Source organism: Ictalurus furcatus, chromosome 27, assembly GCF_023375685.1.
Source record: "Ictalurus furcatus strain D&B chromosome 27, Billie_1.0, whole genome shotgun sequence".
Classification (NCBI taxonomy): domain Eukaryota; kingdom Metazoa; phylum Chordata; class Actinopteri; order Siluriformes; family Ictaluridae; genus Ictalurus; species Ictalurus furcatus.
In genome coordinates this window covers 10,018,113-10,032,132 of record NC_071281.1, presented here as the reverse complement: position 1 = coordinate 10,032,132, position 14,020 = coordinate 10,018,113, and the positions used below count along the sequence as shown (strand labels likewise).

Sequence of the window (14,020 nt, the reverse complement as noted above, 5' to 3'; positions counted from 1 at the left end):
TGTGTAACAATATTTAGATAACAGAGCTCAGTAATATAAGCAACATGTGCGTTTAACTGAATAATACAACTAATAGTTTCAATACACGGACAGGAACAGGTCGTTTTTAATTACCTGCCGGATAATTGTGTGTCACTCATCGGAAATGAATGAGGCTGAATTCCAAATGAATTTCGTTATAAGCGCGCTACACAGGGTATGGCTACTGGGTCCTGCGTAGATGCACGACACCTCCAATAGGAAGCGGTTTGAGATTTAACAGCAGTAGCTCGATTTGACAGGCATGGGGTCTACGTTATGCTCTCCAGAATCCGTTAATATCATGTAATCGCGTGCGTTCTTAAAATACTAACAGAGCGGAGAATACATGTGCGAGTCTGGATAATGTGTGTGTATTAATAGAAAGGAAGGCGCTTAATCTTCTAACTTCAGTTCCATCACTGGCACCCGATTGAAGAAACACTGCAGTCAAGTGAAAGTTGCTCTGCGTTCTCTGTTCCTCTCATGCAAGTCTCTTTTCGTCGCTAGACAACATGAACGTGTCCAAATCCTGGCACGTTGGAGATTCTTCTGTTCCTGCGTTGGAGATGGCGGAGGATCCGGGCGCGCGTGCCACCCGGGAGCAGAGCGCGCAGCAGGACGGGAACGCACCACAGGCGTTGCCTCAGCGCCGAGTCTCTCACCTGTACAGCTACGGCCACCGGATGTCCGTGTACAGCGCCACGCGACCCGTCCTCACCCGCGCTTACCTTCAAGGACAGGTGTACAACTTTTTGGAAAGACCGTCGGGGTGGAAATGCTTTGTGTATCACTTTACAGTGTGAGTACTAGCGGTGAGAAAGAAATTATGGTAAAGCATATATTACAATATGTTACAATATTCTATGTTATAATATATAGTTTATTTATTTATTTATTTATTTATTTATTATTTACTGAGGAACAGACATAACTCTGAAGCCAAGAGAGTAACACAGCATGCTCATGAAAAGTAATCTGTTGAATAAAGGCAAGTAAAAAAATAAATAAATAAATAAAATAAAAATTAAAATAAAATGAACATCATCTGGCATCAAAACAAAGTCTCCTAGTAATTGGTAGCTATAGAAGTTTACCCAGTGTGACATTACTGGTTGTATTCAATCTTTTTGTGATTTGTCTAAATCTTTTGCTTAGTTAGTGAGCCTTAATAAAACTGTTACCATTGATCAGCCTTCTAGAACTGCAAAATTTGATGTGTGTTCTAGAACTGTAAAAATTGATGACGTCTTAAAACTGTGACAGTTGGTGAGTGTTCTACAACTGCTAAGTTTGGGGAGCGTTTTAGAACTGCAATAGTTGGTGAGTGTTCTAGAACTGCTACATTTGGTAAGTTCTAGAACACTCACCACGTAGCAGCAACAGTTGGCAAGTGTTCTAGAACTGCTACATTTGGTAAGTGTTCTAGAACTGCAAATAGTTCGCGAGTGTTCTAGAACTGCTACATTTGATGAGTGTATAGAAGTGCAACAGTTGGTGAGTGTTGTAGATCTGACAGATTGGTTAGTGTTGTAGAACTGCTACATGTGATGAGTGTTCTAGAACTGCTACATTTGATGAGTGTTTTATAACTGTAAAAATTGCTTATGTCTTAATACTGCAGCAGTTTGTTGAGCGTTCTAGGACTGCAACATTTGGTTGTTGGCCAAGAACTGTGACAGTTGGTTGATCTAGAATTGCTATACTTGGCGAGTGTTCTAGAACTGTGATAATTGTTAAATGTTCTATTACTGCTACATTTGGTGTGTGTTCAGGAACTGCTGAGAAAAGCCAGTATAACAGCAGAAAGGGGTACTGTGATGCGATATTTTAAATATCTTATGCTATTCTGATGGTATTATGATGTAATAACTTACATTAATGATAATCTATCAGAAAGACACCATAAAGGGGGTATTATGATGTAACAACTTATAGTTATAATAATACATCATCATGATTTCACACTGAAGGGGTAAGGGTATTGTTTAAGAGGAGAGTACACTGAAGTGCAGAACACAAATTTAGTCACAATGTGTATTTTTAACTGAACTTACAGAACATCTTGCTTAGCAGCTGAACTGTCTTTGTCCACATGATTGGCACAGAAATCAAGGTCATAAAGAGTGGGAGGGAATTAATAAACCAACATTAAGCACAACACTCCAGCATTTGATCCATGACGTTAGTGTTGACTATCAGGTGAGATTCCTAAGAGTGGAGATTGCACTCATGGTGTGAAAAGTCTTGTTTTCAGGATCATCTGAAGACAGTGTGAGAGGAATGTGCAGAATGAAGGCACCAGCTGCCTGTCATGTTCTCTGTTCCTAGCAGGAGAGGAGGTGATAATGGGCTGCTAAACTTGGCAGCATCGTGGTCGCTCTCTGGAGCCCAGGGGCCTGCTGACCTCGTGACCTAGTGCTGCTGGATAGTGATGGTGGGGGGGAGTCTGGGAGTGTTAGTGTGCCTTCTGTGTGCTAAACTGTATAGATAACAAGTCCAGTGAGCACATGGGCTTTTACAAGATTGCTTTTAAAGTGTATGTTTCATCTCTGTTGATTATGGAAAGATAGACAGACAGACTGAGGTATTATCTCTCTGAGCTCACAAATGATATATATTTGAAATATTTCAAGTCATTCAAGAAAGAAACTTTTCAAAATATCATGTGTAGTAAGTAGTACTGACTTCTATACCCTATATAGGGGCATGCTATGTCCAGTTGAAATTCAGCCTAGAGTCTATCCAGAACTGTCAATTTGACATCCTCCCAAAGCCTGCAAAGATCTGGTCATTTTTGTTCCTGAAAAAGCAAAAACTGGGCTTGGATTTGGAGGAGAAAACAGGAAGCAGGGAAATAAAGTGCAAGGAAAGAAACTATTTGTCATTAAACCAATCCATGCACCTGTAAGAAGTATTAGAGACTATCAGCACGGGAAAACACTGTTCCTAATAAACCTGTTCTTAATATTGTTCATTCAATTAGCTGTCACATGAAAAGTTCTAGACTGATGGCTAAATTGTAACCTTTTCTCTTGTATGAGGGAGTATGAATAGGAGGCAGGCGAGCAAGATGAGCTGAAATGTGCGCTTACTTACAGTACCTTTGCTCCAACCACAGCAAAGTTACTTGTGTAGAGGGATGAACTGCACTTATCATTACAGCATGACAGTCTGTGTTTACTTGCATGTCTTTATGTGTGTTTCTGCATACTAGTGTATGCTTGAATGTGCACATGCTGTTGTGTACATGTGGATTAAGTTTATAGCACATTGTTTATGATCATCTGTATAAGACTGAGTGATAGAAGACAGAGTGGAATGTCTGCTGTTGTCATATGAGGCTCATTCTGAAAGGCAGAAGGCAAGATAGGAAATGGACAAGCTGAATAAGATAGCACAATTACAACATGTCCATTAAATAAAACACCTCAACCAATAGCCTAATGCACATTATGCATGAGAGGCATTAAATATCAGTTATGCAATTTATTAATAGAACAACATTAGATGTATGGAAGGAGTCCATAACACTGGGCAGATAAAAGCAACTTCTTTATTTGTAGTTCTGTGTAGGTGATAAGTCAGTGGTTAAGATTGTGAATTCAAATCCCTCTACTGCCAGACAGTCTTTATTCTAATATTTTGAGATACTGGATTTTTAATTTCCACGAGCTGTGAGCTGTAATGATCAAGATTTAAACATAAAAAGACTTGAAGTATTTCACTTTATGTGTAATGAATCTAGAATATATGAACGTTCCACTTTTTGAATTAACATATGGAAAAAAATGAACTTTTCCATGATATTCTATTTTTTTTAGATACACCTGTAGTACATACAGTACACTCATTCACACTTTATCATAACCAGCCCACCCTACCAGCATGCTTTTGGAAACCAGAGAAGCCAGATGAAACCCATGTGAACATTGACAGAAAGAAAGAATAATGTCCATTCGATTTGGTGCTAATGAAAGATTCTCTTTCCCCCCATGAGGATGCAGATTGCTTACAGCACACAACAGGCTTAGCACTTGTCATTTAATGAGGACTCTTTGGCACATCACAATCTACTGCCAGTTTCACAATGAAGATTAATAAGTGATATATTGTGCTGTGACATCACATTTATATAAAGACCTTGTTGGTCACTCAGCCTGCTTTAGCTTTGTTTTTAGAACTAATTAGCATGAGCAGTGTTTGCTGAGCTCTGCTGGTTTCACTGAAGCACAAATGTATTATTCATATAAAACGGTCATATTTGCGGGCTGTTTTTGTAACTGCAGGTTGGTCTTGTGTTGAAAAGCCCTTCTGAAGGCAATAAAAACTCATGCACTTGGTAAAAATGATTATGACGAGGACTGATGACTGATGAAGATGAAACTTCTGGCAGGCAGCCATTTCCTAATAGACTGTGTTTCCTTACGTCTCTGGCCCCTCCCTGTGTGGCAGCGCTGACAGCTAACAGCTGGCCTTCCTTTGTCATAACAGCAGCTGTGCTGCATGCTGTCGGCTCTTTGGTTGTGTTTTGCTGGTTGGTAATGTTTTTTAAATGCATGAATGAGGCGTTTACATGTTGGCTGACATGCTGTACAAAACACCTCTCTGATGTTGAATGAAAACAAAAACTGTGAGACAAAAATGGTCATTATAGAGCTTCTTTCTAATTGCAGTTTCACTGTCTAGAACAATTAACTCACGGTTATGTTATAGTTAACATCAATTCATAGATCCATGTGAATCAAATTGAATCAGTCCACATTTATGAAAAATAATTATGTAATAGCTTCAATGCAGTGTTTTCTAACCTTGTTATACATTTAGATGTTCTCCAGGTCCATTAAATGTCTGATACTGTTTATCTAATACATTCTAAAATATCTGCCTGGCCTCTTTGTAAATATACCTAGGTTTTTCAGAGTATTAGCATAGAGAAAACTGTGGCTCTGTCTGAATAATGGCATAGCTGCTCAAGGTAAAACTTGCTTATCTCTCAATTAAGAAAACAGTTTTATCTTGAGTATGGAGGACTTGAAGCAGGGTTTTTTGTTGGTCCAACCATTCAGTAATGCAGTTGACCTTGTAGGAGAGCAACCCAGTGATGTGTTTAACCTCCAACCCCGTGTTTTCAAGCTCACCTGGACTTTACACTTAGTAGATAAGCTGCAAAATTGGTCACTGACAATTTAAACACACACACACACACACACACACACACACACACACACACACACACACACACATACACAGCAAGAGATCAAACATATTAAGGTCTAATTATTATAAGTAGTAGCATCTCAGATGCTCATTAGAACATTTAAGTAATTAGGACATTCTGTAATGTTAGAGTTATAGTGTTCTGTTCCCTCTAGGGATTATTTGTTTCTCAGCAAAGGTTACTTTTTGTACAGTTGCAATCAAAATTTTTCAACCCCCATTGCAAATCAGGTTTATTGTCAAAATTTACAGACTTTCAGCTGTTTGCAATGAACAAATCAAACAAAAGCGATTGAAATAATTCAACACAATGAATGCTTCAAGTGGTTTCCCAAAATTCAACTGAAAATGCAATTATAATGACTTCACCAGTTTCAAAATTATTCAACCCTCTGAATAGAATCCCTCACAACAGCACAAATATGCAAAACAGATGTTGTCTCAAGCACACATGATGCAACTCATCAAGGGCGTCATTAGTTGCACCAGGTGTGCTTGAGCTGGAAAACATGATATACCTGAACTGGCTAGGGGCAGAAAATACATAAAATACCTGGACAGGGCAGAAAAGAAAGCTATCAATGGCTGCAACCAGATATCTGAGAAGGCAAGTTGTGAAAACCCCTCGAGTGACTGCAAAAGACCTGCAGCAAGACTTGGTGGCAATAGGCACTGAGGTTTCAGTGAGCATAGTAAGGCATGTACTAAATGCAGAAGGTTTCCATGCCAGAACTCCAAGACGTACACCGCTGCTGACCCAAAAGCATAAGAAAAGTCGGCTCAAAATCATAAATAAGCTTCAGAAATTTTGGGATTCTGTTCTGTGGAGCAATTAAACCAAAGTTATGGAACTTATGGTGGTGACTTGGTGATGCTCTGGGGCTGCTTCCTCTGACACTGGAAACCTGCAGCGTGTAGAAGGCAAGATGGATTCATTGAAGTATTAGGAAATCCTAGGAGAAAACGTCATGCTGTCTGTGAGGAAGCTGAAACTTGGACGTCATTGGTCCTTCCAACAGGACAATGATCCCAAGAATGGCTTGGCGGTTAAGGCTCTAAGTTACTGATCAGAAGGTCGGGGGTTCAAGCCCCAGCACTGCCAAGCTGCCACTTGAGCCTTACCCCTCTCTTCTCCAGGGGCGCTGTATCATGGCTGACCCTGTGCTCTGACCCCAACTTCCTAACATGCTGGGGTATGCGAAGAAAACAATTTCACTGTGCTGTAATGTATATGTGTCAAATATACTCATTATCATTAATACCTCAAATTATAATAAGGCTTGGAAGATTCTACAGGGCCATCACAGTCACTTGACTTGAACCCCATAGAAAATCTCTGGTGGAATTTGTATAAGGCAGTTGCAGCAGGCAAACCCAAGAATATTACTGAACTGGACGCCATTGCTCATGAGGAATGGGCTAAGATTCCTCAGGAAAGCTGCCAGAAGCTATGCATCTTATTTGCATATATATACATACACTTATTACTATTTATATATATATATATATATATATATATATATATATATATATATATATATATATATATATATATAACCCTAACCCTAACCCTTATATATATATATATATATATATATATATATATATATATATATATATATATATATATATATATATATATACTTACTATGTATTTGATCTCAACGCTTTTATATCTGAGCTCTTGTTAGCAAGGAGTCTGTTAGCAAGGAGTCTGACACCTGGACCAGATGACTGTCCTTGACATTGCTCAGCTGTCAGCAACTTTTCATGTACATGTATATGATTACAGTGGTTATGATTATATTGAATGTGTCAATATTTTTTTCAGTTAATATATTTCCAATGAGGCTATTTACATGAAATTTTCACCAGATATCAATATTAACTCAAGAAATCCGCAAATATAAAGGATTCACAACATTAAAGTTCATAAATAAAGTTATGTGTAATAAAGTGGAATGGCAGAGGGAAAAAACTATTGAACACGCTAAGAAAAAGCAGTTCTTCAAGGCAAGTAAGGGAAGAAATCAGCTGATATCCATAAGTAGTTAGAAAGTATACCTCCTATCTGTGCAAATTAATATCAGCTGGGTTAGTAAATTAATAGTCTATAAAAAAGACTTTTCCTTACCAAGGTGTCACACAAGAAACATCTGATGATGGGTAAAAGCAAAGAGCTCTCCTTAGACCTTTGCAACCTTATTGTTGTGAAACATATTGATGGAATCAGATACAGACGTATTTCAAAACTGAATCCTCCAGTAAACACCATTAGGGCCATTATCCACAAGTGGAAGCAACATCACTCTGTCATCAACCGGCCACACACAGGAGTTCCTTGCAAGATTTCTGACCAGGGAGTCAAAAGAATAGCCAGAAGAGTAGCCCAAGAGCCAAGGACCAATCGGAAAGAGCTCCAGAAACACTTGCAGGCAGCAGGTGCCATCGCCACAGAGAAAACAATAGGCGATGCACTCCACCGTCATAGCCTCTATACACACTCACCCCGCAAGACTCCATTACTAAAGAAAAGCTCGTTTAAAAACAGACTAAATGTAGGTGTTAGGACTCAATTAATTAATTATGAATAAGATTTAAAATAAGATTGAAGATAAGATAGATTTAAACTAAAATTCTATTGACTGCATGTTACCTTTGTTTGTGGAACCTCAACAGCACACGGAAACGACGACAAGTTTAAGCTTATCAAGATTATGCTTGTTGTGGTGTGTAAATGACAAAAGTTCATTTATGTTTGTGAAATGACTCCACTGAACAGAACGACTCATTAGCAAATGAGTATGACACATTACTAGAGTTACTGAGTCTTCAAGTATATTAAACGGTTTTAAATGAACTTAAACAGAATTGTGAATAAGTTTTATTTAAACTACTGAGTGTGACTGAAGAAATATTGAAACTATAGAAAATAAAGGGAAAAATTATCTGTCCCAATTGCTGTTTGCTTAATAGAATTAAGAAATCCTAATATGTTAGAACACATTGGCTCCATTCAGATAAGATTCCTTGTTAGTTGTTATTTTTGTGTGCTTCATGATGTAATTATGTGGACTAAGCAAGGTGTGTGTTATCCACTTAAGTAACTGACTGGTTGCCAAACTAAACTAATGCTGATACTTTCTGCTACCCGAACAAATTTCAATATCTAAAACTTATGTTTGCCTTCAAACATCCGCTCCAACGGTCTGCAAATGTGTGCAGTTTTAGTACTGAGGAATGGCTACATGCAGCAAATTTGAGGATTTAAATTATGATAAAATAAAGTGCAAATTTAGCTATGTGCGTTGCTGTGCTCTGTGTCAGGTTCAGCTGTGTGCCATTCATTCATTCATTCATTCATTCATTTTCCTTCCTTTTTTTCCTGGTGGAAGTCACAGTGGAAACAAGATGAGATGGTCTGTCCAGACTTCTCTATCCACCCTGCTGAAAAAACAGTAGAAACTATCATAGAAATTCTAATGGTTTCGACTACAAATACCATTACAATCCATCAACTAACCATTAGAACCGTCCTTAATGGTATCCACTATAAATAACATGCTACCAATAGAAGGCAAAAAATTACCAGTAGAGACCCACAGGGACCATTACAATTTCCATTAAAACCAATACAACTCCCATTATAACCATTAAAACCTTCATTCAGAAGATCAGCGACTCTACTGTCAAGCTCCTCACCCTATCATGAAGACACAAAAGCCTGAGAACCCAGTGAAGGAACATCGTTTCCATCAGCTAATAAGTTGAAATAATAGAATGAGATGTTCTCTTTCTTAGTGACATGTCATGCCAAAATATGTACGTACACTTGACATGGCTAAATAAATAGCTACCTTGCTAGCAACTAGCTCTAGGACATTTTCTAGGACATTACCAACTAGCACTTAAACAAACTATTGAGTGTACAAAACCTCTTTCCCTGAGTTATAGTAATTGTAATGACATTTTCAAAGATATAATCTGTTGAGGTGTTTTCTTATTTCTATGAGATTATGAGTATCTATAGGTAAACGGCTTTTATTTTTGCAAGCCACTGTGCTTTTATTTTTGCAAGGATGTGAATTTCAAGTTCCTGGCCAGCTGCTTTCACTGCTATTCGTACGCAGACACAATGTTGCCACCTAGTGGACAAGATTAATAAGACATGTCAAACACTAAAATATTAGTAAAAACATCAATGTGATGAAATACAGTTTTCTGACGGGTGTGAAGGGCAGCATGGTGGTGGAGCAGGTAGCGTATTCACCTCATCTTCAGGGTCCCGATCCTGATCCTGAGCTTGAGTTACTGTGTGTGTGGAGTTTCAGTGCATGTTCTCCCTATGTTCACATGGGTTCCCTCTGGGTTCTCTGGTTTCCTCACACCTCCCCAATACATGCCTGTAGGTGGATTGGTTATGCTAAATTGAGATTAGCTGTGAATAGGTGTCAGCACGGTGTCCTACGATGAACTGGCGTCCCATCCAGAGTGTGTTCCCGGCATAGGCTCTGGATAAAGTGGTTACTGAATATGAGTGAATTCTTGGTGTGATAGACAGACCTTACCAGCAGAGGGTGCTTCAGGTTTTCCAAAATGGAGAATAGTTTACCTGCTCTATAATTTTTTTTACTTTTATTATTTATTTTTTATGTATTATAAATTATTATATTATATGAATTATATATTTATTATATTTTAATTGATTTGAATAAACTATGGAATTATTTATGTATTTTATTGTTGTGCTTGGTGTACAGATGAGTGTTTTATGTCTTGTTCCTTTTGCAGGTTTTTGATTGTACTATCTTGCCTGATCCTCAGCGTATTATCTACTATTGATCAGTATCAGGCTTTGGCCCAAGAAACACTTTTCTGGGTGGTGAGTGTTTAATTTTTTATTTTAATACCATTTAAAAAATATATATTTTGCTACCACTAGGCTTCATCTAAACAATCAGTATATGTGCTATATAAAACTTGGAGCAATGTCATTTTTTAAATTAAAATCCCTGTGGTTGTAATGAATCATTTCTCTCCAGCAGGGGGTGATAGTGCAATACAATTGATAAAATGACTAGGCTTTATGGAGTGAAAATTATGGAACAGAAATACAGGTCCATGATGCCTTGTAGAAATAACTACTGTAAATGAAAGAATAACAAATGACAAAGTCCCCACTGTTTAATTGCATCCAAGACAATAATGTCAAATCATCCTATCTATAATCGATTCAGATATTCATCAAAATAAGTGTTTGCCAGTCTAAATGCATTTTAGAAACAAATTTGCCTGGTAAGAACACAAGATATTGACTTGGTCCAACTGTGATTTTATGTGATTCAGTTGATTACTAGGCCAGCTTAATTAACTTTTTCAAGATTTATATCTGATCAATTGAAGACTGTTTGGGTAATTAAAGTTCATGCTGTTAATTGCGCTTTACGTTGTGAGAGGAGATATCAGAAACCAAGATAATCAATACAACACTTGATTGCTTGTATTGTACTGCCTCAGTGCCATGTGTTCAAGCTAGCGGCTTCCTTCTTCGAACAGCGTTCCCTTTGTTTTTATATTGAGCTACACTTAATATAATTACAAGACAAAAGACAGAGACAAAGGGAGAGATGGAGAGAATCAATTAGGCCAGGCTGGTAGGGAAAAGGGGAAAGCTAAAGTTTGATATTATTGTGTGGTGTGGCACATTAGAGGTCAGAGGTCAGCCTATCCACTGTATAAAAAGGATTAAAGCTATGCGATGCATTCTTTACAGGCGACGCTGCGCATCACAAGTTAATACCACAGCTCTGACGCAGGGAATGAGCGCCAGGGATTAGGTCAGGCTCTGGTCTTGTTTAAGAGGCCCTGTAACAGGTGTTCCAGGTTTTGAGCATTATTGATTTAACATTTGTTATTACTTACTAATGGAGGCACATCATGACATAGATGAGGATATTTCTCACAGGAAGTAAACCTGCCATGCTGAACCCCTCCTTTCTTCTCCCAACCCCCAGCTCTCCCCGTTTTAATGAGCACAGGCCTGTGTATTCGCTTCACAGCTGTTGGGCTGAACAAAGACAGAAATCATGTACTTTGATGCTTTTCTGCATTGAATTTGCCTGCACAATGATCAGAATCACTTTGCAAACTGTATATTATATTTGGTAAAAACTGGTCTAACTCAGCAAGTGAACTAATATCTCATATTAATTAGCAGATCATGGCAACAACTCTTTAACACTTTTTAACACTTCCTGAAAGACTCAATAGATGGGACTCAAATGCAAATAAACTGAACTGTGAATCCAGCTTAGTACAACATTGTTCTCATGATAGGAATGCTACTGCACATTTGTAATGCATAACGTGCCACCTGGGTCGTTGGTCTGTCCAGCCAACGTGACCAACATAACACCACAAAAGGGAAGCTCATCTGTCAGGAAGACATGAAGTGTAGGAACTCACACAGGGCAGTCCAATACGTAGAGGTTTTTTACACATGCCCCTAAGCCATGAACTTACATGTGTAAACTCTTTCTATCCCAGAGAGAAATCAGATAGGTGTCATCAGGCCAAGTCTTTATGCTAATGAGGTGTGACAAGAGCTCATCATGCTCTGTTTTCGGATGATTTAACCTCAGCTACGAGGTGCCAAACTCCACACAGAGAAGAGTACCTGCTGCAAACTTACACTCAGCGATAAAACTGTAAAACATTCAAAGCATCAATATAATGATAAAATATACCATTCTTGAAACAGCCATAAATACATAATGAGCTTACACTACTGTGCTTCACTCATCTCCATCTCTATCTGTGGTAATGTTTGACCTAATTTTGCCAAAGGGAGTATTACAGTTGACCTTGTTTTTTTGTTCAAGTCAATAAGAAAAACTAAACATTATCTAGAAGCCTTTGCCATAATCTGCCCTGAACAAAACGGCAATAAGGTACAAGAACTTCTTGTTTACATGACTAAAGGGCATTAACTATTAGGAGGTGAAAACGCTTCCTATCCCATAGAGGTTTTGAATATTCCTCAGTAACACTCAAGAGTTGCAAAGGGTGTGAGGAATGATCTCCGTGTCATTTTTCACCACACTGATAAGAGCCTTCACCCTCCCCCTCATTTGGCATTTGTGTTTCCTTTGTATAGTCTGGAAACACGAGGGACTCTTTGCATCGATATGCGTTTTCAGTGACAATTTGCACTATCCAACTAATTTCAATTCAAGAAATGTAAAAAAAAATAATAATTTTACAAAATTTTGCAAAGGATCAAGCAGGTCATTCATGCAGTTCTGCCTGTTTTTTGCAACATCTATAATGATATTAATGATATCTATCAAAAATCTTACTTAGTGCATCTTTAATACACAGTATATCCCTGAAACATTATTTCTATTATTATACTTTTTTTTTCTAAAAATATCCATTTCTCCATAATTTGTTTTTCTAATGTTGTCATGTCAATCAGTCAAATGGACATGACCTCAGATATTCTAGGCTGATAGTGAAAAATGTGTTCATGAATACATAATGTAACCTTGCATGATGGATATTAATAAGGTCAGCTAGTCCTTACCAGCCTATCCACTTTACTTCGTTGACCTTTGGCGACTACATTCCAGCTACATTTTGGATGGGAAATGCTACTGCCATGGTAACAAAGAAAGAGGCCTTGCATCTGGTTCCTCGTTTCCTTCTTCTCCCTGTGAGCTGCTCTCATGGCCCCCATGGCGCCCATTGGCCCTCCACCCGGACCTTTTAGGTGACAGCTGGTCAGTGTGGTCACTAGCCTAGACTTAATTAGAAACTCAGTGGGCTAAGTCACTGGGACAAATGGGGTGAGCTCAGGCGTCTCACCGCAGTGTAAGTGCAGTTCAGTAAATCGTTTCATATTCTGTTTGGATGTTGCTTTTAATTGAGTAAGAAATAAGGATTCACAATGGAAATTGTGTAGAATTACTACTTTGCCTTGGTGATTCTTTTAATAGATAATAGGTATATAAAAAAAAAGCTGTAAAAATGTTCATAAATGAACAGGAATGCAAAAAAAATAATAATAATAATTGAATGGCACCCTCCAAAAATCACAAATATTTAAAAAGTCACCATAAATTTTCTTCCTTTGTAGGGACCCTTATATCTTTGCAATATCAATCTCTTATTATATTATATAATGTGTCAAGATACATATATATATATATATATATATATATATATATATATATATACACACACACACACACACACAAAATGTGCAGAATACATTAATAGGTAGGGTATGAGGGTATGTATGTACAGTTAGTATGTAAGCAAAATGCAGATCCTAACTGTAATCAATATATCATTATATTGCAGTCAGGGCTTAGTCCTTCGTGGCAGTAAAGTGGTAATAGTGCCCCTAGAAATATTGCAACATGCTCAAAAATGACAAAAATATGTGAAGAGATTGTCCATGAGTGTCCTTGAGCTGTCAGTGAGGTGATCAGTATGTGGGAGGTAGTGGAGGCATGAGTGAAAGAGTGGAAGAAGGAGTAATGACTGAGTGAATGCATGAGTAAATGTTCATGAATGAGTAAATGTTCATCTAAATACTATAAAGGAGTCAACTTGAGAGACGAGAAGTCACTTCAGGTTAAAACCGTTTGCTGTCCGGCAAAGAGAGCCTTCCTCATGGCTTCACTGCCAACCTCAACATCACCTCCTTTGACCCATCAGCCCTGTTTGACCCCTCACCTCCTGCCAGACTGATCCTGTTGTTCTACTCTATACTAAT

The 14,020-nt window shown here is 38.1% G+C and overlaps 1 protein-coding gene across 2 annotated transcripts in view; it reads left to right on the top strand.

Annotated features, from left to right (window-relative positions):
* Nucleotides 1-268: 268 nt before the first annotated feature.
* Nucleotides 269-14,020, top strand: part of kcnq1.1 (potassium voltage-gated channel, KQT-like subfamily, member 1.1) — a 41,586-nt gene continuing 27,834 nt past the window's right edge. For both annotated transcript variants that reach the window (XM_053617120.1, XM_053617122.1), the window contains exons 1-2: nt 269-820; nt 10,030-10,120. In XM_053617120.1, coding sequence (XP_053473095.1) covers nt 534-820; nt 10,030-10,120 — 378 coding nt within the window. In that variant the 5' untranslated portion in view covers nt 269-533. The remainder of the gene's footprint in view (nt 821-10,029; nt 10,121-14,020) is intronic.